Here is a 26993-nt window from a genome sequence, read left to right on the forward strand (position 1 = left end):
TATATAATACTGGTAAATGTGTGTTTTTTTATTTGATACAATAAAAAAAATTGAAATCTTACATCTTTATTTTATTCTAATAAAACAATATTCCTACAAAAAATATTCCTACAAGGGATTCAGGAGTCAGTAGGCTACAAGTCACAATAATCAATGCTTTTTTAATTCTCCTTTAATTAAACTCACCCCTGTAATTGTCTGCATTATAATAGCTGTGGGTGTGACAGAGGTGTTTTAAGATGTGGCTAATGTAAAAATGTTGTGATTAAAATATTCAATTGAGTCTAATAAGATTTTCCCATTAAAAGGTTGAACAACCAAGATGATATTTTATTACATTATATTTTCACCTCCTCCGCCATTGAAAAAAAAACTATACATTTTGACACAATTATTTTCTACTGCACTGTTAACTCCTAACTTTAAATGTGGAGAAGTTCTTATGAAATCCGAAGGTCAGTAAATCATTTTAGATTGCACTGTTGAATAGTGCCAGAAATCTGGGTCTTAGTATAACAAAGGGTTAGGATAACAAATAGGACAACATATGAAACTGGCCTGATGGGTCCCTTGTGGCATTGAAATTAGTCTAAGTGCGCCACTGAAGCATGGACTTCTATAATTAAAGCATTAAAGTGGGTCCCACATTATGATCATCACTGTCTTGAGACCATGTCTTGACTTGAAGAGTGACTTGAATACTGAGCCAACTCTGATATAAGAGGACAGCATGTCATGTGCAGCCTAATAAGTCAGGTGATGCACAGTGTCTCTTGAATTAAGACTGAAAAAAAAAGAAACTTGCCTGACCTTAAATGTTGAATGGTTGACAGACTGTTGTTTCTTTATGTCTGCTGTATTTTAACATCTAAGCTCTCAATTTCATTATAATTTCGAGGTGGGCTATATGTATTTTATGATTCCCAATACTTGTAATACTTTCCATTGTACTTTTAACTCCACTACATTAGATTGACAGCTTGGGGTGCAGTTTACCTAAAGTTTTGACAGTAAAAGTTTTCCCACGCCCTGGCCAACTCAAAATGTTGTTGATATTTGCAAAAAAGAAATAAATACAATTCTTGCAGCAGATGTAAAAAAAAAAACTGGACTCTTCAAACTTTAATGCACTAGGTCTAGATCTTTTTATTTCATGAGCCCCAGACAACTGAAAAAAAGTCTGCAAAGATGAGCAGGAGGAGCAAGTCTCCAGGTGACATAATTGAAACTGTAATAATATCAATTAGTTTGATGTTAATATACAAATTAACCAACTTTGTGTAGGCTGCTTTTATACACTTTTGCTGATGCTCATGTAGATTACTAATGTGACATTTTAACACACAAACAGTGAATACTTCTTCCATGGCTGACATATCCAGCCGGCCTCCTGTCTGGATGCAGCTGCGTCAGAGACTGCACGGGGAGGCGGGTTTTCCTTAGAAAGGGGGCTGTCCCCGATCCGAGATAACCATTCAAAACCTACAGAGGGAAAAGCAACTCCCCATGTCCATCATCACCTCACCCCGGCATCTACCATTTACCACAAGTTAGCCCCACCGCGAAAGAGCCAAGCCGAAGAACAAACTGCCAAGATGGCCCCGATCTCCATCAAAAGTGTCCTGATCAGTGAGAGCGTGGACCCCCGCTGCAGGAGGCTGCTGGAGGAAAATGGCATCCGAGTGACGGAGAAGCAGAACATGAAGAAGGATGAATTACTGGCGGAGATAAAGGTAAAGGAGAGCAGCCCGTGTTGCACAATTGCTTTCACGTGCAGGTTGTCTTTTTCTTTTCACCTTGCGCAACATGCATTTTTTCAATCTTTAGTCGCTTTACTTTCAGTCTGTCTACAAGCTCCAGTGATTGTGTCGCTGCACTTGTCTTGGGGAAGAAGTGAAAAAGGCAGCGATGTGTTTCTTTTTCTTTTTCCTTATTTCTCACACAAAGTTTAATAAATGGTGTGTGCACTTTGATTCGACCCACTGATTTCATGCTGTGTGTGTGTGTGTGTGTGTATGAATCGCATGTAAAGGGGTGCTTGCTGATTTTTGTGGTTTAGTACCGCCCCTAGCTTGTGAAGCTGATGCAACTCATCTCCGAGTTTACCCATCACAGCCACTTTACACACACCGGCAGCTATTATCACAGCCGGTGTGAGTGTGTCTGTGTGTGAGTAACAGAAGCAAATATTTGCTTTCCACAGATTAGACTTGTCATATTAGAAACAATAGGGTTGCATTTCTCAAACAACCTAAATGGATAGTAGTGTGCAGTGTGCAGTTCTTCAAGGCCACATTATGTCATGCCTTTTGGTCCCTGAGGGCAAAAATGAAGCCCTCGTGGCCGCCACCACCTTCTTAACCTCATTTTTTCTGTGCTTTTACATTTGCAAAGTATACTATATTGATAGGTATGTCACTGACTGAGTTATCACCAGTCAGCTGAATGCCACATGACATAGAGATATACCGTTTCCCCACTAGTTATTGGTCTCTGAAAGGTCATTCGGTGCCAAGAAGCGGTGTTGCAAAGTAAGTGTCTTTTTGTGATTAGATAAACTGACTTTTTCAACTGCGGAAGCAACTCTTTCGCACCCATCAAAAAGCGCCTAACATCAAATCTAGCAACTCTTTCGATGCACATTTGCTACTTTCCATAGAAGAGCATTAGCCTACTTGCAGGAGGTCAGGCTTCCTCCCACAGAAGTCACTGCTCTTTAAGGCTCTTTTCATGTCATGTTCATTCATTACCAAAATCTCGGTATTCAAAGTCTCACAAAGTCACTGATGCTGTGAATCTGTGCAGAGAGTAACATTGTGCCTTTCTCACCCTCCCAGGACTACGATGGCCTTGTGGTTAGATCTGCAACCAAGGTGACAGCTGATGTTATTAATGCTGCTGATAATCTCAGAATCATTGGGAGAGCCGGGACTGGTGTGGACAATGTGGACGTTGATGCGGCCACCAAAAAGGGTATAATTGTCATGAAGTAAGTCTTCACTCTTTGTTTTTGCATAAATTTGACTTGTACAGGTTCAGTGTAACTTACAGTATAGTCCAGTAACCGTCGACTCTTCTTTGCAGCACACCGAGCGGTAACACCATCAGTGCTGCAGAGCTGACATGTGCCTTACTGATGAGCCTCTCAAGGCAAGATGAGTCATGTCTTCTTTTTGTTATATACGTTTATTCATTATGATTGCATGTTTGAAACTTAATAAATAAGTATGTTTTCTTTTTTTCAGAAATGTGCCTCAAGCTGCAATGTCAATGAAGCAAGGGAACTGGGATCGCAAAAAGGTAAGCAGAGGGTCTGGTTTGCCCCCGTCTGCTGTTCGAGGGGACTGTTTGCAGTTGGCACACAAAGCAAATTTGCCATTGCATGGTCGACTCCATTGTTCATCCGGTCGGCACTAATCTGATGCGACACTCAGATCTGTGCAGTTTTGCATTTGGTGGTCAGGGTCTTTTGTTTTTGTTTCTAATTTTACAGTTCATGGGTGCAGAGCTGTACGGCAAAGTCCTCGGGATTGTTGGACTCGGGAGAATAGGAAAAGAAGTCGCCTCTCGAATGCAATCGTTCGGCATGAGGGTGAGTGAAGAGATTACAACAGGACAAGACCGTGCTCGCACTTCTCAGGTTTTAATAGCTCTATGATGTTAAGATTTAATGATCATGTTTATAAATCATTTTTTCTCTTCAGACTATTGGCTATGATCCAATCACTCCACCTGAGGTGTCAGCCAGCTGGGGGGTGGAGCAGATGAGTCTGGAGAAGCTTTGGCCCCAGTGTGACTATATTACTGTCCACACTCCCTTAATGCCCTCTACTGTGGGTGAGTTGTGTTCAGATCCTGCCCACTGAGCAGCCTTATACATGAAATCCTGGCTGATCACATGACTGTTGCAGCTTGAACGTGCACATTGTAGAACTTGCTTTTTATTTTTGCATGTGTGTCCAAGGTCTACTTAATGATGAAACATTTGGAAAATGCAAGAAGGGAGTGAAAGTTGTGAACTGTGCTCGAGGGGGCATCATTGATGAGGACGCTCTCCTCAGAGCGTTGGAGTCTGGACAGTGTGGAGGAGCAGGACTGGACGTCTTTGTGGAGGCAAGTTTTGTCATCCGTCATTACACAGTAATCTGACTACAACCGACTGCAACAACGTCAGGCTGCTTTTATATATTAAAGGTTGGGTTGGAGATCTTATTCTGGATCATTTTTACCTAAACTGCTCAAAATCCCCCCAACACCTGATTGTAAATAAAGGCTTTTTCACAAAAATGAAAAAAACACTTGCCTGGGGAACGAACAAGCTTTAAAAAACACCATCCAATCACGTACAATGTCACGTTGTAGTCAATTGGATCATGATGTGTCATGATCCAATGTGTGATTTTCCAGGATCTCCAACCCTACCTGTAAGAGGTGTCCTTACATCACTCTTGAATGACTATAATGGAGATGTCATAGTTTATATATGTGTTTATGTTTGGCCCCAGGAGCCACCTAAGAACCGCTCACTGGTGGACCATCCCAATGTGATCAGCTGTCCTCACCTGGGAGCCAGTACCAAGGAGGCCCAGGCTCGCTGTGGGGAGGACATCGCTCTGCAGATTGTGGACATGGTGAAGGGCAAGAATTTGGTTGGAGCAGTAAGTTGAAGTCGATGCTCAGTGTGATTTTTGTAAGATGTATGAATGCTTGAGGAAATACTTCGCAATTTGGTCACTGTCACGTGACATCCATTCGCACACACTCCTGTGTCAAAGCCTATATCCAGGTGAGACTGTGTCCTGAAATGTGCTGTTGTCTGTTGCACTCAGTATCTTAGCATGTGTCACACCATCTCATAAGGTAATTATGTTCATTCTGAACAACACACTGTAACTTGGGTTTTAATGATTGTGATAATCCTCTCTCCTCTGCATGGGTTTTACTCAGTAAAAATGTGAAGTATAAAGCAAGTGAACCAATTTTAGTGCACGTTCAATTAGTAGTGAGTATTGGGCTTTATCTCTCAGCAGGTCTTGACATTTATCTGTTGTTTCCAAGGTCAGCAGTCAAACTTTCAATCTTAAAATCAGTGCCTCCCATATGAATCAGTTGTCTTCCATATGATTAACTCAGTGATTGCCATGGTTACAACTCTATTTGCCTTTTTATTAAAAGTGCTCATGTGAGATGACTTCTTCCAGCATCAACATATTGCAGGTGATGACTTATTCATGGGATATGTGTTTGAGCGTTCTTCCGAAATGCACTGAGTGCAATAGATTAATGGAACCTAAGTATTATTATTCATACATTCCCCTGTATTTTAATGCTGTACTTTAGTTGCACATATGGTCATGAATGTGGGGCTCTCCCTTATGGAAGTGCAGGGGAGCTGCTTATATGAAACATGAAACATTTGATGTATAGTTTATTGTGGTTATAACAACAGTGGATCATTAGGGCTCTCTAAGGCTGCACAATGGATCACAATGCAATCTGAATCACAAACCAAATCACTGGAGTTGAATAAAATGTGACGCAACATTGTTATGCATTTTTAGTGCTACGTATACTGTAAGTGTTGAGTTGCTATAGCGACACCCTCGCTATCAGATCATATTCTCAAGACATGAAGGGATGTGTTTGTTTGGAACAAGACCAACAAAAATCACAGCATCATATATTTGAGTGAAAATGAAAAGCAAATTGTAATTGTAATGTAATAATATATTGTTTCACATTGTGCGGCCCTAGATATCACAATAATCTGCGTGTTCTTAAGAGGCATTTGTATTTGAAAATGAGTTCATTCATTGGCTTCACTCTAAAATATGATGATGAGTCGGCTAAATGTCAATATCCTGTTGGTTGTTGCTAGGCAACAGGCCCAGATAATCTTTAAACTAGCTTTTAAGAACCAAAAAATCCACACTGCATCAAACCATCAACAATGTAATCAATTCAACTAGCAATGAAGAAGAAGGAAAGTGGCTGAATTATGCAAAGTGCGGGAGAATCTGCATTTAAAATCTGATCACATTCAGTTCACTAACACTGAATCCATATATTTTCTTTTTTTTCTGTAGGTAAATGCTCAGGTTCTTGCCAGCACTTTCTCCCAGGAGTCTCAACCTCTGATTAAACTGGGAGAAGCCGTTGGAGCTGTTTTGCAGTCATGCACAAACTCTGAGAAACCTTTCAGCCAAGTTCAAATCACCACCCACGGTAAAACTACTGGTCGAACTAGTTTGCTTTCAAATTCATGCCACTGAATGGGGGAAGATGGGAGGTTATGTGGGGTCTTTCTCCCCCTAGTGGTGTAACAGTGAAAATGGTACAATATTTGATCCATTCTATGTATGTCTTGGCAGTTAACTATTTTGTTAATGTGTTTCACTAATGGCAGCTAATATTATGAACCGTTTTCTTTAAACCAGGTGATTGCATGAAATCCTCCACTGGTTACATGACGGCAGCGGTGCTGGTGGGTCTGATGAATCATGAATCTGGCTGCTGCCCCAACCTCATCAATGCACTGAGTCTTGCCAAGGAAACTGGAATCATGGTACTACCTCACCTCAATGTGTCTAATACAGTGTCTGTGTATCCTAACAGAATAATTTCACGTACGGTATGTGACTTGAACTTTCAGGTAAACCAGGCCCACTGCGCCTCTGAAGGGGGGAGCGGTGGCGTGTGCCGGGTGGAGGCCAAGGCCAGTGGCTCCAGCTACAAAGCCAGTGGTTCAGTTCAAGGTGGTGTGCCAGTGCTGCTGGAGCTCAGTGACAGTGCCTTCAGACAACCAGTCTCTCTCACTGGGAACCTGCTTTTCTTCAAAGCCTCTGCCGGCCCTCAGCTCCTGTCCTCAGTGGCCGGTGAGAAACTTTACGATGGTGCTTGAACACAGATTTGTTTATTAAGGGAAATACCTGAAGACCAACTGAATAAGACTAGGGCTAATAGATAGAAACCATTTTGTTTCTTTGGCTTGTTTTGGATGGATTTTTAAGGAAAACCTGTTTGTTTTTTGAGTCGGTGATAAGTAGTAGTAAAGAAATGACACCACACTGCAAAAACTCAAAATGTTTCCAAGAATATTTGTCTTATTTCTTGTCAAAATGTCTCATTTCTAGTCAAAACTAATCTCTTACCACTTAAAATAATACTCATCACCTAAAACTTAGATCATTTTCACTTGTTTCAAACAAATTTTCACTTAAAATAAGTAGAAAAATCTGCCAGTGAACGCAAGTTTTTTTGTGCTTGTAATAAGAAAGAAAAACTTTCCCCACTATCAGATTATTTCAAGTGAAAAAATGCTTGAAAAAAGTCAAAAGCGTCTAAAAACAAGCTACTTTTTTAAATGTGATGAGTCTTATTTTAAGTATAATGAGATTGTTTTGACTAGAAATAAGACAAATATTCTTGGTAAGATTTTGAGTTTTTGCAGTGCATGACGATTGGATGCATGGTAAGATGATTGTTTATTGTAAGCAGGACTCAAAGGAAAACATGACCAACAAAACCTGACTAACAAGTGAATAACATTTTTGTCTGCTTTGAATTCGCATCATATTTTCCCCCTTTGATTGTTCTTTGTTTAGGAGTGCTGGCCTCAGAGGGAGTGGAGATCGAGTCCTTCAGTGCTCCCTCAGACCGCTCTGGGGATCTGTGGTACTGCATGGGGGTGTCCTCTCTCCTGCGAGACCTCGGTGCCTTGAAGCCTTTGGTGAAGGAGGCAGCACAACTCGCCATTTAAACGACAGCAGCAAAGCGTGCACTGTGCTCGGGATAACGTTCAGTATCTGAAAAACATTACACGTTCCAGAGTGTCTAACATAACTGGTTTTTAGAGTTTACAGCTAACAACTTGTTGAGGAGTTGAACTCTTGTAGTTTAATACTTGTATTTTGATAACATTCCAGCGTTTAGATGGTTCATTTAGTGAAACGAAATTAAATGTTTAAATTGTTGTTCAGTTTCATAACAATATGTAAAATAAAATGCCCTTACTAAAAAAAAAAAAGGTGAAATAACGATTATTTTATTTTGTTAAATGAAATTTGACTCTGATTTTTTTTTAGAAGATTTATATCATTTGTAGAGTCCACATTTCAGGTTGACATTACATTGTACGGGGCAACACAATAGGCAAACATAATGGAGTAATAACGTAACTGACATCTGGTTCATAGGTTGTTTTGTTTTTTTAATGCAAAACAAGCTCATAAAATATGATGCATCATCCAATAAAAACACCCACCAGTAGGGACCCTAATCTAGCCAATACAACCAAGGTCAGTCATTTGGAAGTATTGTCCTCAAATGTTGCTCAATTCCAAATTTGATTTTGGTAATTTACTTGTAGTAGTTGTGTGTTAAGTTCTTCCTGCTTGAAATTCATGTTTATGGAGTCAATTTTGTTTTTCCACTCTGTACAAATATAACAAACAGACACATTAGCAGCCGCATGTTCTCTCAGGAATCAACGGTATTATTTTACTATTATTACTCTACTATTTACATATTTTACTGTATATATAGTGTAGATGCATAGTGTGTAAGTAGGTGGAGCTAGTTACACACTAAGCCTATAGTTTAGTGTTGTTGCTTTTTGTTCTTTAAACCAGAATAATAATTCTGACTCCTTTTATAATTATTTAAATGAAAACAGGAAAAGTTGAGATATCTCTTTGGTCACAGCCTTGCTCACAGTCAACTGAAGGGGGCTCAGCTAAACACCACCTTGTGGGGGTCGTCAGAAAAGGGTAAGGATTAATCTTTAACCAGCTATGTATTTTATTTTCAATCATATGTTTTGATGATAGGCTATAGGCTAATATCAGTTGAAGGCAGTAAAAGGTGAGTGTGTTTTATCAGAAATTCCCAAGTAAAAGCATATTTCTTCCACGACTAAAAAAACGAGAGTGAAGCAGCTCCTATAAGTCATATCTCTGAGATCATGTGCAGGAGTGAATATTGTGCACTGTGCAGTTAATCCCTTGGATTAGGTTAAAGCCGTCTTTACCGCACTGGAACTGGGTTCACAAACACCATGGCAACGACAAGAATTGGAGAGGAGGGTCGGGGGGTGGTGGTGGTGGTGGTCTGTGAATAGTGAACAGTGCAATGGCTCCTTCTTGTGCAGCATGTAGGACGATGCTCATTTGTATAAGATTTGTATTCTGTCGCTGCTGCGTCTCCTCCTCCTCCTCCTCCTCCTCCTCCTCCTCCTCCTCCTGTCCCTGTTGGATTCACTAATGCGCCGAGCGTGAGCGCATCACGAGACGTGTGGATGGAGGTGAGTCTATATTTAGGCTCAAGGCGCTGGGTGATTCCCTGTGAATGGGTGTTTGGAGTTTTTTCTCATCAAGGACCTTCTGGCGGAGAGGGAGAGAGCTGTAGCGGAGGAGGGGGAGGAGGAGGAGGAGGAGGAGGAGGGGAGGGTGGTTGGAGGTGGGGGTTGCTGCTGCACACACACAAATACCAAAATAGGACAGAGCTGCCTGCGACTGTCCTGCAGGAGCTATATTGAGGTTTCATGTGTTTTTGGAGACGAGCGCGCAGCCATCCAGCAGGCGAGTGTCAGTGTTGATGAGCGCCGGTTATTCATGGATAGAGGATAAGCGGTAAGCCTGTAGTTTAGTGTAGTGTAGTAGCTGTAGTGTGTGGTATCTCCACTTGTAGTAAAGCGGTAGATAAAGGGATAATTGCGTCACTATAAGACTGTAATTAATTATAAATGGGAATGTGACGTCACGATTTTGCTTTGCTCCCCCCCAGCACAATAGGTGGATTACTGACATGTTTGCATGTGTGTGTGTGTGTGTGTGTGTGTGTTTTCCAGATAGCATCATGTCACATAAAGAAGGTGAAGTCTACACGTATGACTTCTGTGACGGGGACCATGCAGCAGAGCTCCTGGATGCTCTCAGGCGGTTTTACATCAGCGGCCTCTTCACTGACGTCTCCCTCCAATGTGGCGAGTCCGGACAGGTGTTCCACTGCCACAGGGCGCTGCTGTCGGCCCGCAGCTCCTATTTTAAAGTCATGTTCACAGCTGACATGAGGGAGAGGTCAAACAGCGTCATCAAGCTGGCCGGGGTGGACTGCGCGGTCCTGGGCGCCCTGGTGAACTACGTGTACACGGCGCAGGTGCGCATCACCGAGGGCAACGTGCAGAGCCTGCTGGAGGCTGCGGACCTCCTGCAGTTCAACTCCGTCAAACAGGCCTGCGAGGAGTTTCTCATCCGCCTCCTGGATGTGGATAACTGCCTGGGGATGCACGCTTTTGCTCAGCTGCACCTCTGTCCCGGACTGGAGAGGGAGGCCCAGAGAGTGATGCTGAGCAGGTTCCCGGAGCTCGTGCAGCAGGAGGAGTTCCTGGAGCTGGACCATGAGAGGACGAGGTCGGTTCTGGCCGCTCAGACCCTCACCGTGCAGAGGGATGATGTGCTGATAGATGCTGTGGCCAAGTGGGTGACCCATGACTTGGATAGCCGTGTGCACCATGCTGCAGACTTGCTGCACTCCATCCACCTGGACCTGGATGAGAGTTACTTCAAGGCTACTTTAGAGGTGCACAGGCAACGCCTCATGAGCTGTGAGGGGAAATTCAAGTCTATGATAGTTCAAGCTTTAAGGTCCAATGGCAAAGAGATATCTGCAAGTAGAAAAATGTCCTCCAGCATGTACATCATCGGAGGATACTACTGGCACCCTCTTTGTGAAGTGCACATCTGGGATCCTATCAGTGACACATGGGTGCAGGGGAAAGACATGCCTGACCACGCAAGGGAGAGTTACAGCGTCAGTTTACTTGGGGCAAATATCTACGTGACAGGAGGCTACAGGACAAACACAGTCGAGGCCCTGGATACTGTTTCGATTTATAACTGCGACTATGATGAATGGACAGAGGGTTGCCCCATGGTGACAGCCAGGTACTACCACTGCTCTGTGGCCCTGCATGGCTGCATTTATGCCATTGGAGGCTACAGAGGAGGAGCTCCAGAGCGAGAGACTGAGTTTTATGATCCCTTGAAAAAGAAATGGTTTCCTGTGGCGAAAATGATCCAAGGTATGCAAAATATTACAAATTCATCATAATCACAATCATTACAAATCAAGGTCCATGTAGCCTAGCTAGTTCTTATGGGGCATCTGATCACATCCAATCTACATTGATAGGTGGAGTTTGCCCTGGTACGACCTGAAACTGTAGATGTTCATGTTCTGAGATGTTGGTTTAAGAGCTAAAGTTCACTCTGATCTGTCTAATCTCCTGATGAAGAAAGAGTTACACTATGACTAAGAGCTCCCATTCTCGCCTCTAAATAGACCTTACAGTGAGATTGTCCCCAAAAACTCTGATCTTATAGGCTCTTTTGTTGACCTAAGGAACAGCAGTTTGAAAAAAAATCTTTAAAACAAAGTTCACTCACTATTCTTCTTTCTGAGCAGTCAGACACGTTTCAGCTCCTTCATCAGCAGATGGAGTTTGCTCAGTTGCCATGGACTCTGAATTTAGATCTAGCAGAGGAAATGAAAAGTGGGTCAAAATGATGTATGTTCTTCATTATTTTCTTTTACAACTTAAGGCTAAGCTGCTAATTATTAGTTTCTCGAAGCACCACCACAGAGAATTATCATCCAACTTGACTGTTCTCCTCATGCCTATAGAGAGTTTTTAGCAGCTTTCAGCCCTCAATAGTTGGTGAATATAGTGGAGCATACATGTAGCAGATTAACTCAGGTGTTTGTGGTGAGCAAAGCAAAACAAATCACTAAAAGTACTGTGTTTGGTGAATGATTTGCTCACCATATCAACTTTAAAAGCTGATGACGTGGCAGTGATTATTGTGTTGCCCTCAAGCAAAATCAATTAATCCATGTTAATTTGCATACGTTAGTTATTGATTAAATGACACACATAACCTCTGTCCCCTTCGAAGGTGTAGGAAATGCCACTGCTTCTGTAATGGGAGATAAAATCTATGTGACCGGAGGCCACTATGGATACAGAGGAAGCTGCACCTATGATAAAATCCAGGTCTACAGGACAGATGTCAATGAGTGGAGTATCGTCACAATAAGTCCCCATCCAGGTATGAGAAAGAAAAAAAAAATCAAAATCAAAATGTGAAAAACAGTGATATCATCTGAATAAAGTTTTCTGATTCAAAATCTTCTGTATTTTCAGAGTACGGGCTGAGCTCCGTTTCCCTTAACAACAAGCTGTATTTGGTGGGCGGACAGACGACCATCGCAGACTGCTACGACACAGAGCGAGACGAGTGGAGACCAATATCAGTGATGAAGGAGAGGAGGATGGAATGTGGGGCTGGGATAATAAATGGATGTATTTATGTAACAGGGGGATATTCCTACTCCAAAGGGACTTATCTGCAGAGCATCGAGAAGTACGACCCAGAGCTGGACACGTGGGAGATAGTGGGGACTCTTCCCAGCCCGGCCAGATCACATGGGTGTGTTTGTGTTCACGGTGTTTAGTGTCAGAATCCGTATCACATATGTGTATTTCTTGTCATTTTGTGCCAAATGAATCAAATGGTGAAGTATTCTAGGTTTCTGCCTTTAGAGAATGACTAATTTGATAAACGGTGCACATACTGAAAACAAACATGTACACTGCACATACCTCAGGGCTGTCACAATTTATAATTTTTATGTAATTTTTTGTAGGTCATTGTTGTAATAGATTTAAAGGACAGACTGAAAAGAGGAAGAGCTTGACTACTTTGAGTATGATCGAAGTTCACATTAGAAATATGCAGAGCAGCTTAAACCAATGATGCACTTGGACACTCCAAACAAAAAAAAGCTTAGGCTATTCTTTTTTTTCAATAAACTGCACCACATGGCTGCTGATGTTTTCTTACAGTGCAGTGCATTGAACTCTCAGGGCCACGGTAGTGTGATTATTTTTGAGAATGTATTACTGTATGTGGTGTTATAGGCTACTTTATTGTGTTCTATTGTTTCTAATAATTTGTCTACCCCATTTCTTGTATATCAATGATGGAAGGGGTCAAAACAAACACCTTTCCAAAGTAATTGCCAAGAGAAATAAACATTAAACCTTTTGTGAAGGGAGCATTTGAGAATTAGAATCCAAAAAAGTTAATTTATTTAATGGTGAGGCAAATTAATAACACTTGTCAACAATAAGCTAATTCAAAGTGTTTCACGTCAGAAGCCACATTCACTTATTAAGACAATTTGTAGAAATCAATGGTTTAGAATTATGACATAAATGAGAAGAAGATACAGTAATGTAAACACAGAATTAAACAAAGAATAATGATGAATGTGTTTCTGTTTTTTGAGGGATGCTTGTACTGTATAGTGGGTTCAGTGCTGCATATGAGTCAAAGCTGTGGTACAGTGACACCCTGAGGAGGATGGCTGGTTAGAAATGACAGAAATACCACTGAGATGGAAGGACAGCACGTAGGCTACATCACATACTAGATAATTCTACAATGGCGTAAGCATCCTACAGTAAGTGCTGTTGAGGTATGCTGGGATCATGAACAAAAGCCAGTATACAGAGTTTTGGTCATGATCAATCAGTGTTAATCAATACAGAGCCACAGATTTATCCAGATGGCTCTAAAGATCCTAAACCAGGTCAAACAGTTCAGTCTATACGTGACTGGAAAACATGTGAATGTGGAAGCAGTATGTTTAGCAGAAATAGGCTACTGTATCTTTGAGATAGAGAAAGAGAAAGGCATCAAAGAAAACACCTAGATTAGGAGACAAAAATATTGTCACTAGGGTATCAAGTGTGACAAGGTATTTAATACATTAACAAACTAGATCAACAGAATCTTAGAAATAGGATCATTAGTTATTTTTTAATTTAATTACAATTTGGTTTGGTTAATTTATTTTCTTTTCTTTTTTGTTTGGTATAAATACAGTGTATGATTATGATTATTGTGATTATTATACTGGGTCTTCGGTGGGTGGAGGTAATGCACAACAAAGCAATTTGCCACGAATAGGGCACAGGGTGTTGAGGCTGCGGAGCTGTGGCCTACATCATATATAGGCTACCTGGCACTCACATGGTCGTCCTGCAGCTAGGGGAAGCTGTTGCACAAGCGTGTGGACGAGTCCTTTTTGGTCCTCGGTGTTTTCCGTAGCACGCAGTTCCGAATCCACAACGTGCGAGCAGCGAAGTGAATACTTTTGATTCAGAAGAAGTGCTGTAAACGTCGACCTAAGACAAGAATGTAAGTTTAAGTTTTCACTGCGGGTGGAAAATGCCTTAATATTTTCTTTATGATACCTGGTAAATGTGCTTTTTTTCCTCTCCAGGACAACAGTACTGCACAGTCTGTAGTGTGGCGTGATTGAACGGCATGCTGTTGCTAGAAAATAGTCAAAGAAAGTGTAAATGATTAAGATAACTTTTATACGCACGAATAATTTGTGCATGGTTAAACATTACACAGAGTAAACCTTGAACTTGTATCGCGTCTAGACCCAAAAGGCTGGTTTTGACTCGCGTGCTGCTGCATGCAGGCTAAGCTAGCATGTTAGCTATGAAGCTAACTGCATGAAGCAGCATGACATCAGAAGAAATGATGACTGACAACTGTTCATGTCGCAAAAGCTTCATTTCACGTTTGATTTAAATTGTCTTGTAAGATTTTGTTTACTTGGCCCACAACGCCCAAGATGGTGACCAGCTGACTAATGTTGTTTCCTAGCCGCGTCTTACCATTCAATTGCATCATATTATTACTATTATTATTATTATTATTAAATGTCAAATTACAGAATACATAGTGCAGATCTCTAGCTTGTCGAAAGAGTCTGTTCACTCAAATCTAAATAAAGAGATCAAATCCCACATGGTATCTGGTCTTCATATACTTCCGTTTTAACTTGCAATTTTTATTTTATTTTTTAGATTTGTTTTATGGCGTCTTTAAATAAAGTGGAAAAGGAAAACATAGGTTGCTTTGCTCACACTTGAAAAAAAAATCAGCTGTATCAAAACCTATCAAGGACCCTTTATTCTTTTTAAATGCAATTTTTTTTAAATTGCAAAAAAAAAAAAAAAAAAAAAAATCCAATAGCCATGTAATTTATGAAGTATATAAATTAATCTAAAGGTAGTGACTTTAAATTGTTTCATTTGGCCAACCAGCAGCCCAGAACACACATAACTGTTCGATTTGCATCGATAGAAATCAGAAAAAACTATTTAAAAAAAATCTCCACATTTGAGAAGCTTCAACCCATGAATGACACTCAGCTTAATTACTTAAGCCGTTTGGTTAAGAGCATTGTGGATGATGTGTGTTGTTTCAGTCCTTTGATTTACATCAAATTGTATCCATAGAAGAGTGAGAATAAAGATGTGATATTCTGGTTCCTGTTTTCTACAGAACAATCATGGCAGAAAAGCAAGAGATGTCTCCTGTTGAAATCAAAGTGGCACGGCAAATAGAGGTAATTCTGACACTGATTTGTAGTCTACATTTTTCAATAAGTTATCTTAGACTTGTAAATAATGAGTCTTTTTGTTACCTCTAGTACTATTTCGGAGATCACAATCTTATGAGGGACAAGTTCCTCAAAGAGCAACTGCAGCAGGATGACGGCTGGGTGACCTTGGAGACGATGCTAAAATTCAACAGGTTTGTTAATCCTCTTTATTTTTGTATTCTCTCTTTAGACTGCTGCAAAATGATTATTACTAGGCATTCAATAATGTGTTTCCTTTGCACGAGCTCCATATTATTCTTCAGAATGTGCAACCCACACTAGGCAGGTCATACAACAAAAGATATGTATTGGTAAACAGTCTGCTGTGATGTCCAGCAGTATATTTCATACTCTTTTTTTTTTTTTATCTATATCATCATTTATCAAACCTGTTTTCACTCTGATGGTTGTTGCTCTTTGCTATTGTCACCATCAGCCTCAAGGGATCAGTGTGAATCAGTCCTTGCAGTAGACCTCCACTTATTTTGCTGGTCATTTATCAAAATATGTATCTTATAATAGTGTGGTCTTTAAACTTAAAACAGCTGCCAAATGATAAGAAACATCTCACAGACTGTGTGGAATTAAATCCAGCTCTTAGCAGCTCATGAGACTATATTTGCTTGATGTCACTGACTCAGGTGTCACCAGCACAACAGTGATGAATCCAATAGTGAAGCTTCAATAACAAAGGAGGGGGGAAATCAGCTAAAAGAAGTGGGTCACAAAATGGTCACAGCTGACAGAACAAAGGAGAATAAACAATAATGACTAATCACTTGGTCTCACTTGGTCAATCTGGTGTGTGACTCATAACAGGCAGGGCAAGACCAGTGCATGTCCTCACCAGGACGGTGAAGTGAACTTGTTGCCAGGTCACTTTTAGCTACATCATTGGACTCGGACGTCTTTCTATTAACAGCTCAGCACAACCGGCTGCATATTTGGAACCTGTTCTAGTCAGAAGTCGGTGTGAGTCAGCAATCTTTTTATCAAGCCTCGGTCTTTGAATGGCAGTGGAGCAATAATTTAGAGGTCTGCTGCATTTGTAGCAGTGAATGTCCATGTAGGTCATACAGTATATACTGTAACTTACACACACTCTTGAAAGCAACTCTTGAATTATACCTCTACGTCCTGTTCAGAGTGTCTGATGACATTATTTCTCTTTCCAGACTGAAGTCTATAACCTCAGAGACCAGCGTCATCGTTTCAGCTCTCCAGAAATCAAAGACTGGTCTCTTGGAAGTCAGTGAAGACAAGACAAAAATCAGAAGATCCGCAGACAAACCTTTACCCGAACTGAATGATGATTACAAAGACGCTGTCAAAAACAAGTCTGTGTACATTGTAAGTGTGTGAAGCCACTCCCATGCACACCAATATATAGAACTCTGATGAAGAAAACATATATTTGTTGTTACTTTGTTGTGCAGTAACTATTTTCAAACTTTACACTTTGCTGCTGCTATGTCAAGGATCTGTATAAATCTGTCTCCTCTAATCTTTTGTCCTCTAGAAAGGTTTTCCTCTCGAGACGACTCTTGATGAGATTCAGGAGTGGTTGAATGAGACAGGCACCATAGAAAACATTCAACTGAGGAGAAACCTGCAAAGACAGTTCAAGGTATAATATGTCTTTGGCAACATTTAGAAGATAAATGTTTTTTCCTGTGTTTCTGGGACGATATCTGATTTATTTTTCTCCCTCCTATCTTGACAGGGATCGATCTTCATTTGTTTTGACACGGAAGAGTCGGCCAAACAGTTCCTTGAGCGATCAGACATCAAATCATTCAAAGACAATGAGATGCTCGTGTTATCAAGGTGAGTTGTGGTGTTAACAAATGCTGTGATTGCAGTGCAACTGATATGCATTCAAGCTCATCATAACTACATTTAACAGCACCCTTTTTAAAAACTCACTTTATCACTTTAAATTTATAACGATTTGAAAGAAAATTTGCCAAAGGCTTTAGTCACCATACAGGTCCAGAGCATAAAATACTATCCAGGAAAATTTGAGGAATGAAGAATTAGAAGAATGACTTGACAGACTGTTCACTTTCTAGAAAAGACATCTGAAGTCTTTGGCATAAAATATCCAATCTGAGTTCAAGGAGCTACAGATGGCTGCACAGATGCCTTCATTATTTCTGCATAGAATAATCATAAGATGGCTGCTCTGCTTTCAGGGAAGACTACCATGCAAAGAAAGCAGGGGAGCGAAAACAGTTCAAAGCAGAGTCCAAAGCTAAAGCTAAACAGTAAGTACATGAGCACTGCCCTTTTTTCCATAACAATGTATATTTTGTGAAAATACAATGAATGACAAAAAAATTCTGTTATTTAGAGACAAGGAGCAACTGCAGAAGCATGCAGAAGATAAAGAAATGGTAAGATCTCTTTTAAGTTTTATCAGCTCCTGTCACTGGGATGACCTCACACATACATGATGGTGTTGCCAAAATAATAATTTGTAATTTGTGTTGTAGGGCCTGCTTTTGAATGAACAGACAGGTTGCCTGTTGAAGTTTTCAGGAGAGCTTGAAGATGTTTCCAGAGAGGACTTTCATGAATTGTTCTCGGGGCATGGAAAGATAAAGTGGGTCGACTTCACAAGAGGGGCCAAAGAGGTGAATAAAAATCTCCACCCTCCCCCAAGTCTTAAAACTCAGGGTGAGAACATGTGATGAGTAACATCTTCTATTTTTTTACCTCCAACAAGGGCACCCTGCTTTTTGATGGAAACGCAAAGGAGGCATTCGACAAGGCCAAAGAAGCAAACGGAGAGGAGCTGAAGGTCAAAAACAACAGCGTTACCTGGCAAGTGCTGGAGGGAGATGAGGAGAAAGAGATGCTGAAGAAGATCATCGAAGCTCAGCAGGAATCATTCAACAGGTCCAAAAGCAGAGGTAAAAACTACCTTCAAACAGAATCATTCAGCTATCACGGATTATCAGTGGTTCATAGTATTTATTAGTACTGATGCATCTCGTCTGCATTAAAGGTGGCAGAGGAAGATCAGGCGGCCGAGGAAGAGGAGGACGAAGGGGAAGAGGTGGCAGAGATCATGGCAGAACTCACTACCAAGGCAAAAAGACTAAATTTGATAGCGACGATGAGGATGATGGTAAGTTCAGTAACCTCAGAGCCTCATAATTTGGCCGAATGGCATGGGATTTATCCACCAACATTTTTTAAATCTTTTTTTTTTTCCTCCAGCCCCTGCAGCCCCAAAGAGAGAACGAGAAGACGCCGATGGGCCTGCAGCAAAGGTCGCCAAAACCGAAAATGGATCCTAATCACGAGGTCACATGGAGAATTTTTCTTTTGTGGAAACATTTATTATATACAGTGAAAAATGCAGAGACATATTAAATCCATTCCAGAGAAAACTTCAGGCTTCGGAGAATCGTAGGAAGTCCACCTGGATGTCAACCTAGAGAACAAATTGCAATGCTTGGCATCAGTTTTCAGCCTTTTAAGTCCCTGTATTATATTGTGCCTCCCACATTGATTATGTACCTATGTTTCTCTTAAGATGTTTTGGTTTTATCATTCAAAAATTAGGACAGTAATTTAATTTCACCGGGACATTTTAGTTGCTTTTGTAAGACCAGTGTGACATCTAGAATCTGTGTGCCACTATGTGTGTTTCTTCTTTCTTTGTGTTGTAGAATTTCTACATTGAGTGACGAGAATATCCGCTTTGCTAATTTTTTAAGTTTGCATATGTGAATAGCAAATAAACATTTATAAAAATTCAATTGTTTTTAGATGTGTTTCATTTTACGCATGTGGGGGTTTCTGCTGGAAAACATGTATGTTTTGTGTGAGACGGTAGTGTATGAGCTTACTGATTTCTTTTTGTGGAACTTGTAAGACGCTGGCAAGTCGTATCTTAGTTCTGTAAAGAAAGAAACTTGTCAGATTGTCAATTATTTCAATCGTAAAGAATGCGTAGTGTGTTTTTTTTTCTTACCTGCTACTACTTCCATCTTGACTCCCCAATCATGAGCCTTCTTTTGTATATGCTGTAATCAGGTCATAACCATTAGGACTTGAGCTTTGTTTTCACTGACATTGACATGGTGGTGAGGGAACCTGAACTCACCTCTCGTGTTGATGTTTTATGAAGTGAGTACACTGCTGTCTTTGCCATCGTTAAAGCTGCCCTGAGGAACTTCATGTCCATTCCTTGGAAAAAAAAGAATAAAAGTAATGAGTAACTGTATTGACACATGACCAGCTTTTGGAGGTCTCTAATCTAGTTCATGTCATGAGAGTTCCTTTGATTGGTACTTTATAATATAATTCATGTCAATCCAGGTCATAACTGACTGGGAAAACTATATGTAACACTTCACTAGATAATACTGATGCCTCAAAAGAAAACAAATTTCGAGTCCACAGTTGCATGTAGACAAATTTAATGGATGAAATGACATAAGCCAAATGAAGGTCACTGTAAAAATATTGGTGTTAAAGTTTTTAAAATCAGATTCTGTAATGCAGTTGTCGTCTGGTGCCATGGAGTTATAAACTTTGGAATTGGCAACAGCACATCCACCATGGGTGTACTGTATAGGCAATAATGGTTTAAGGTGGAGCTACTGAATTGCATTGATTTACGCAAAATGCTGTACAAGTCAGAACATGACACACACATTGTGGATTTGCATTACTAAATAACCAGAGCAGCTCCTTTAGATCAGGCACTCACCTTGGTTGTGTTTGGTCCCAAACGGCGGATTCATTATTACAGTGTCAAACTTCTTGGCATAAGCATCCTGCTCCAGGGAGCACAGGTCACACTGGACCAGGTCCACGGTAGAAATCTCAAATTCCTCCACATTTCTTCGGAATATGTCCAGTGCGTCGTCGTCAATGTCGAAACCGACGCACAAACTGCAGAAGAGATCGAGATGAAAAGGCATTAAAGATGTATGTGTGTAAATTGCCACCCAAAAAAAAACAAATTTTGAATGAATTCAAAATAGAAACCCGATATTACATGCAACTACTACACAACATGAGAGACAGAAAAGCTATAAAAACTCTGGACTATTACAGATGTATATAATTGTTTATCTGTTTATTGCATGTATGTGTATTAATAAAAGGGGCAAAAAATTAAAAAGGGGAAAAAAAGAAAAAGATAAAGGGATGAGAGAGAGGTGGGGAAAAAAAGAGAGAAATAATGTGATGATGACGCTCTCACCCTGCATCGAGCATCGCAGCTCCGATGCTGAGGACGCCGCAGCCACATCCCAGATCCGCCACTAGTTTACCCTCAATGTCATCGAAGGTATTATGGATTGTGTAAAGCATGCATGCTACAGGCAGAGGGAAATAAACACAAGAGTTAATGAGAGCAGTGCACGATAACTACATAAACTTCTCAAATAATATCACATGCCCCCACACCTGCGATATGAGGACTGGTTGGATATTGTTCAAGAAGGATTTTCGGCTCTTCAAACACGTCCACTTGCTGAAGGCAACTCTCTAACTCTTTAAGTTTCATCACTAAACGAGGTGCTGTCTCACATTTATATTTTGGGCATGGTTGAAGACCACTTCCGCAGTGGAGTCGAGTGTGCACCAACCAAAACAATCCGACCCGGTATGAGTGACAGTAGTTCCTCCCTTGAAAACTAGTTGCTCCCTTAAAAAAATAAAATTAATCAACTAAAAATAAAACAAATATTCTATAATGATTACAAATAATAATAATAATCAAATCGATATTTATTTATAAATCACTTTTCATACAAATGTGCAGCACAAAGTGCTTTACATTATTAAAAAGCAATGCCATCACACACGCACAGACAAGCCTGTAATGATGATGATGATGATGATGATGATGTAATAATTTATGACGTTAGTGCTACCAGAGACGTATGGCCCTCTCTCACAGCATTATATTGCCTTACTGCACAAAGAGAATATTTTCATCTTATCTTATTTATCAGTCCGATGATAGTGGTATGGTGGTTACAGTATATAATTTAGATGTATATTGTGTATGGTGGGACAGGCCCATTGGCTGGATATAAAAGGGAGGGTCCCAAACGAGGCTATCAGTTGCTTAGAAACCAGAAAACAAAACAGCTCCGAGGAGGTGACCTTATAAACTAAGCTGTTTAAACAAGCAAACCACCACAGACGCTGCTGCAAGAAAAACCAATACGAGGCTCTGTGGGATCAAATACTTGAATGAGATTTATTTGTGTTCATTTTACACTCAGCGCAAATCAATATTGGAAATCCGCCAGCAGCTAACAACGAACCACGTAAAGCCAAAGCGCCGTTGTCGTGCCGAGAAGAGACTGTCTGTCGTATCGCGAGAAAGTCCGAGAACATGGACCCAAGACAACAAAAATAAATTTGTGGACAACAAGCCAGAGTGCATGATGGCGGCGTCGTTGCTGCGCCGGGACAAGAAAAGCACTGCCGCCCACTTGAAGGCAGACTTAAACCGGACTGACAACAGCACCGGGCTCCGGCAACTCCAGGAGCTGCTCGACGCGGTGCTAAATCCCGAAAAACCAGCGGCCGACACGGAGGCGCTGGACTGGTGTAAATGTCTGATCGCAGGAGGCGAAGGTTTCGAGGAGTTCTGCAAAACGGTCCGGTCCTATGACAACGCGACTCTGTGCGGCTTGGTCTGGACCGCTAATTTCGTGGCATATCGATGCCGGACCTGTGGCATCTCTCCGTGCATGTCGCTGTGTGCCGAGTGCTTCAATAACGGAGACCACACGGGCCATGATTTCAACATGTTCAGGAGCCAGGCTGGCGGGGCCTGTGACTGTGGAGACAGTAATGTCATGCGAGAGAGTGGGTAAGTCCGGGCTAGCTGTGGGCTAAGCTGCTATGCTAGTAGCCTCTGTCGTTTTTTTTTTTTGACAGGTCCCGGTGGGGAAAGGAAATTAAATTGACTCGGCTAGGTAGCCTCTGTCAGTTTCCAAATATCTCTGCCTGAGACATGTTTATATGTCACGGCCAACCTGCCACAGTTATGACCGTGGCTTTGCTGCTGGCATTTGTTAATAGGAAACCCACGGTTCAGGAGGAGAGTTAGCCTGACTTGCTAACCATAACAGCAATTGTAATGCTGCTCGCTGCCCTAATTGGAGCTTACACCAGGTCGTTATTGCACCGATATCAAACTGGTTAGGTTTGCTCCAGGTGTGTTTGTTTATGGAAACATCGTGTCATGGAGATGGGCCTTGATGCTGTGTAGCTGCTAATGTGAAACACAGCTGTATAACTAATCACAGCTTCATCTCCCTCTCCCTCAAATAATTCTAACTGACGGTGATGATAATGTGTTCCTCCCTAAATGCTAAATTAATGCAGCTACTGGATAATATTTTGTTTGAACACTTATATGACGTGGGTCAGAGTGTCAGTAGCTCCACTTTGTGCTTTTACGAGCTTGACTGTTTTGTCTGTTCCAAATACAGTCTTGAGCAAGAGATGTAGTAGCCTGTGTGTTGCAATGATTCACACTCGCATATGTGCAGAGATACAAAATCACAACCACCTGTAATACAACCCAACCTACTATTCAACTATAATTATAGATGTTACATCTCTAGCGAGCTTCCTGGTTAGTCAAGACAGTCACACCCATTTTTCTTGGACAGTCATACCCAGTTTCTCGTTTCACCTGTTAAAACAATTGAAACGGCACTTGTCTTCACAACATCTACAGTTACATCCCCGTTGGAGCTAGATATGCTAACACAAAGAGATTATATTGTGCGTATCCTGACAGATATCATGATTTCATTTGGAATGGTAATTTCTGGATTTAATATTCATTGAAAGGTCTGCAGGATTTATCTGTGAAGCACCACAATGCTTATTGTTTTAACAATACATAACAATGTCAGGACACATTTTGATTAATTGTGTAGTCCTACCCTCTGTCTTCATTTGTTTGTTGTTGCAGTGGTTTTAACTAGTCAGACCTGTGTTATTTCTATTTTAATCAATTTCAGGTATAGGGCTAAATAAAATGTACTTACAAATTTCATTCTCAATAAAAAATTAAAGTAAGAATGAATGATATAGAAAGAGAGACATGGCTATGTAGATGTCTGTGAGGTCTGCAATGCCAACATATGTTAACTTTTTTTTTTTTTTTTTTTAACACAGATTTTGCCGACGACATCGGTTGAGAACAGGGGAAAATGTTCCCTCAATACCTCGAGACCTTCTCTTGATGTCTGAGATGGTTCTTCCTCGGTTTATCCTCTGTATCATCCAGTATCTGAGGGATGGATACATCGAACCAGGTGAAAACAGTCAGAACATCAGTCTTCTCTTTTTTAAAGACGTGACATCATAATTCTCATTCCCCAATTTGAACAAGAATGGTAATTGTGAAAAATTACTTAAATAATATCCCTGTCTTTCAGGAAAAGAAAGTACCAAACATATGTCACCTTTAAGTCCCCTTCTATTTTTGAGCTTTTACATAGGGTGTGACTCTCCTGTTGCATATCAAATGCAAACAGGGCCACCCGTGCAGTCTGGATACGACTGATGTTATACAACTGTTTACATCCACAATTACGTTCACAAAGTGCAGGGTCTCATGACTTTTATCTGTTATCGTGCTTTACCAGACACCTCAACTGAGAGAGATCTACAGAAAGTCTTGCAGCAGCTGGAGCCTCAAATCTCTTTCCTGGAGGAGCTCACAAAGATGGGAGGAGCAATGAGGACTGTACTGACAAAGATCTTGACCAATCAGCAAACATTCAAGGAGTTGAGCATGGGTAAATATCTCCACCAGTGTTTGCAACGCGCGTTGATAATTGTCTAGAATTACCGTTCCACACAAATCGTACTAGTTCCTTTCCTTGTGCCTTGGGCCATGGGGCCTTATGTAACTGTACTATTCTGTCTTTATTCATCATAACCTAAGTCAGTTCCTAAAAACATCAAAATAGGAAATAAAGAAAATACATACCAAAATTTCATATGACTGCGGGAAGAGGGAAACGTTTTGGTGTGCATCTCTAAGTCAGGTTCCAGTTTTTTTGTCCCCCAAATTCTTCAAATTTGGTTTCAATAAAGTTTTCTTCATCCTCAGATATAAACATTACTGTAGTAGTTGTTGACGTAGCGCACAATATTTTGCTTTAACGTTGCAGGCCAAGAGGAGAATTTGTACGCTAAAAAGAACTATGACAAATACTTGTCAGCGTTAAAGAATTCAGGTCTGGTGTCTGTGGAGGAGAAATCCCAAGGTGCCACTGCTGATGTCACGGTTGGTGCTGAAGGAGGTGCTGGAGCAATGGTACTCCTGGGTAAGATAACCATAACACTTGATATGAAGTATATTTTCATTAAGCTTCTGTCAACTATTGAAATTGTCCTCTAAATTCTTGATAAACTGCAGGAGTCAAAGTCTACATGTGAAGGAATCATAATGTCAGGTTTTTGCAACAAGCAAACAGGAACTGAAACATAAAACATATATACATAATAAATAAAAAAAATAAATCAAATATTTGGCTTTGAATTATACAACTTTGTCTTATAAAACAACACAGTTAATAAACTTGCAATAACTGCTTTCTCTGACCCTCTTCACACACCTGAGGTGTTGCATCATGACTATTCAAATGAATCTTCATATGTGGTATCATTTAGTTTAGCTAAAGAGATAACATTTATCATTGAACAGTAAGTGACCTTATTACCTGAGATTATCTCCTCTCCAACTCTAACTCTCCTCCTCTAGCTCCTCAGGAGCTTTAGAGTTGGAACATGCCACACCTTAGTACTGTACTGCTTGAATACTAATAGCTAATTGTCAATGGTAGATAAATGTTGTGTTTTTCCTTTTTCTTTAGGTTCCACTGCACCAGGGAGCCCAGATGAGTCCAGTAAAGAGGTACAGTATTTGTGCATGCATTATGACTCCAATAATTATTAAACTAATATATTGATCAAAATGAACTGATTTACAGTTACAGCAAATATGTTTTCAGACCCATTTAATGGTATTTGTGTCTGTACTCTTTGTTTCCTTGCAGGAAGACCAAGATGCAGGGCAATCTGTTGGTCAGAGGAAGAGGGTTAAGCTGAGCAGCAGTACCAAAGGTAAATATAAAGACAATGTCATGCATCAAGAAGACGTGTTACCTGAGGTGCCATTTTCATTATGTGTCTTTTCTGCCTGCAGACCCTAGTATTATTGACTCTCTAAAGCATAAATGCTTTCTGGAGGAGTTGCTGTTTTGGACAATAAAATACGAGTTTCCTCAGAAGATGGTTACCTTCTTACTTAACATGTTGCCAGATCAAGATTACAAGGTACACCTTTCTTGTTATATAATACAATGTGACTAAATACAATCCATTATCCCTTATAATCATGACACAGGTTTAGTTAACTGAAATGATTCTTGCAAGCTGAATTTTCCTCCTTAAATGGGATGACATTGTAATATTAAGCTTTTAATGTGTTGTGCTTTTTTTTCTTCCTCTTTGTCAGATCACCTTTACAAAAACATTTGTTCAGCATTATGCATTCATCATGAAAACGCTGATGAAGAGCCACGAGTCGGACACCATGTCCAACCGCATTGTACATATTAGTGTGCAGCTGTTCAGCAACGAGGAGCTGGCTCGACATGTGACAGAGGAGTGTCAGCTTCTGGACATCATGGTCACAGTCCTCCTCTACATGATGGAGAGTTGCCTTATCAAAAGTGAACTTCAAGGTAAGTCGTCCAAATGTGCTGGATTCAGCACAGCTGATCACACTTCCAACAGTTTTGGTAAAGAATGAAGCAGCCGGTTGTGGTGAGGCTGACGTTTGCATCACACCATCTCTTTAGCAATATGCACGGGGAAACTGTCGCTTTCACAAACTGAACATTGAGTTTAAAGATGGAACTTTTATGTAACATATCAACATGTAAAATTGTATGCAGCTATTCAAAAGACCCCATGTTTCCGACTGGGTGAGGAGGCATAGATGACAAGGTGGTCATTATTTTTTTGTGGTTCCTCATTAGATCTGTATTCATTCAAACTGAACATATTTTTTTGTTTTACAAAAAATGGCATAGAAAGTATATAAAGTGTTGAAATAACGAAAAAAAATGAACAATTTCCCTCAAAAGAGGCAAATGCAACTTCTAATGTTGCTTTGCATCAATCATTACTCATTCTCATTGCAGATAATACATGCACCGATATTTCTTCCCCTTCTCATTTTTACTGTCTCTGGGTGAAATACTCTTGAATTTTTCCTTTTGAGTGCAGTCCTTTTTATCCCGCCGTGCCAAAGATAGCCAGGCCTGGAGGTATATTTTTGGGTTGTCCATCTGTCCATACATCACTACACGTGTCCCTTTCTTGTGAATGTGACATTTCTCTCACTTGAGGGAATTTCCTCAAATTTGGTTCAAACAGTCTGTTGGACA

The 26993-nt window shown here is 40.6% G+C and overlaps 5 protein-coding genes across 6 annotated transcripts in view; 4 read left to right on the top strand and 1 right to left on the bottom strand.

Moving 5' to 3' along the window:
- Positions 1-1500: 1500 nt before the first annotated feature.
- phgdh (phosphoglycerate dehydrogenase) lies at positions 1501-7759 on the top strand (the record flags this gene model as incomplete). The annotated part of the gene is made up of 12 exons (XM_083996283.1): positions 1501-1733; positions 2838-2989; positions 3085-3150; positions 3246-3300; positions 3494-3592; positions 3705-3837; positions 3965-4113; positions 4506-4658; positions 6087-6225; positions 6438-6565; positions 6653-6875; positions 7605-7759. The coding sequence occupies exons 1-12, from the start codon at positions 1596-1598 to the stop codon at positions 7757-7759; spliced, it is 1590 nt and encodes a 529-aa protein (XP_083852409.1). The 5' UTR covers positions 1501-1595.
- Positions 7760-9490: 1731 nt separating this feature from the next.
- On the top strand, positions 9491-13262 carry klhl23 (kelch-like family member 23). The gene is made up of 4 exons (XM_083996186.1): positions 9491-9629; positions 9848-11080; positions 11955-12107; positions 12203-13262. The coding sequence occupies exons 2-4, from the start codon at positions 9856-9858 to the stop codon at positions 12511-12513; spliced, it is 1689 nt and encodes a 562-aa protein (XP_083852312.1). The 5' UTR covers positions 9491-9629; positions 9848-9855; the 3' UTR covers positions 12514-13262.
- An 897-nt stretch (positions 13263-14159) lies between these two features.
- ssb (small RNA binding exonuclease protection factor La) lies at positions 14160-18897 on the top strand. The gene is made up of 12 exons (XM_083996172.1): positions 14160-14264; positions 15429-15492; positions 15577-15680; positions 16704-16878; positions 17048-17155; positions 17252-17355; positions 17724-17795; positions 17882-17924; positions 18024-18164; positions 18257-18443; positions 18539-18661; positions 18754-18897. Exons 2-12 carry the CDS (start codon positions 15436-15438, stop codon positions 18831-18833), a joined length of 1194 nt encoding a protein of 397 aa, XP_083852298.1. The 5' UTR covers positions 14160-14264; positions 15429-15435; the 3' UTR covers positions 18834-18897.
- On the bottom strand, positions 18855-21119 carry mettl5 (methyltransferase 5, N6-adenosine). Its single transcript, XM_083996173.1, has 7 exons — positions 20959-21119; positions 20753-20867; positions 20255-20439; positions 19646-19728; positions 19514-19565; positions 19389-19438; positions 18855-18970 (listed from the first exon to the last, which is right to left on the bottom strand). Exons 1-7 carry the CDS (start codon positions 21056-21058, stop codon positions 18929-18931), a joined length of 627 nt encoding a protein of 208 aa, XP_083852299.1. The 5' UTR covers positions 21059-21119; the 3' UTR covers positions 18855-18928.
- Positions 21120-21937: 818 nt separating this feature from the next.
- Positions 21938-26993, top strand: part of ubr3 (ubiquitin protein ligase E3 component n-recognin 3) — a 36858-nt gene continuing 31802 nt past the window's right edge. For both annotated transcript variants that reach the window (XM_083996742.1, XM_083996743.1), the window contains exons 1-8: positions 21938-22381; positions 23704-23843; positions 24177-24329; positions 24708-24863; positions 25413-25453; positions 25596-25662; positions 25745-25875; positions 26057-26285. In XM_083996742.1, coding sequence (XP_083852868.1) covers positions 21948-22381; positions 23704-23843; positions 24177-24329; positions 24708-24863; positions 25413-25453; positions 25596-25662; positions 25745-25875; positions 26057-26285 — 1351 coding nt within the window. In that variant the 5' untranslated portion in view covers positions 21938-21947. The remainder of the gene's footprint in view (positions 22382-23703; positions 23844-24176; positions 24330-24707; positions 24864-25412; positions 25454-25595; positions 25663-25744; positions 25876-26056; positions 26286-26993) is intronic.

Source organism: Trachurus trachurus (assembly GCF_905171665.1).
Source record: "Trachurus trachurus genome assembly, chromosome: 21".
NCBI lineage: Eukaryota > Metazoa > Chordata > Actinopteri > Carangiformes > Carangidae > Trachurus > Trachurus trachurus.

Excerpts from the sequence above, each read along its gene's own strand:
- ssb (XM_083996172.1), top strand. The coding sequence starts at position 15,436 with ATGGCAGAAAAGCAAGAGATGTCTCCTGTTGAAATCAAAGTGGCACGG. Across the intron at positions 15,493-15,576 it reads AAGTGGCACGGCAAATAGAG|TACTATTTCGGAGATCACAA; the intron begins GTAATTCTGACA and ends TGTTACCTCTAG. Across the intron at positions 17,925-18,023 it reads ATGCAGAAGATAAAGAAATG|GGCCTGCTTTTGAATGAACA; the intron begins GTAAGATCTCTT and ends TTTGTGTTGTAG.
- klhl23 (XM_083996186.1), top strand. The coding sequence starts at position 9,856 with ATGTCACATAAAGAAGGTGAAGTCTACACGTATGACTTCTGTGACGGG. Across the intron at positions 11,081-11,954 it reads TGTGGCGAAAATGATCCAAG|GTGTAGGAAATGCCACTGCT; the intron begins GTATGCAAAATA and ends TCCCCTTCGAAG. Across the intron at positions 12,108-12,202 it reads CACAATAAGTCCCCATCCAG|AGTACGGGCTGAGCTCCGTT; the intron begins GTATGAGAAAGA and ends CTGTATTTTCAG.
- mettl5 (XM_083996173.1), bottom strand. The coding sequence starts at position 21,058 with ATGAAACTTAAAGAGTTAGAGAGTTGCCTTCAGCAAGTGGACGTGTTT. Across the intron at positions 20,868-20,958 it reads AACCAGTCCTCATATCGCAG|CATGCATGCTTTACACAATC; the intron begins GTGTGGGGGCAT and ends CTCTGCCTGTAG. Across the intron at positions 19,439-19,513 it reads CAAGATGGAAGTAGTAGCAG|AACTAAGATACGACTTGCCA; the intron begins GTAAGAAAAAAA and ends CTTTCTTTACAG.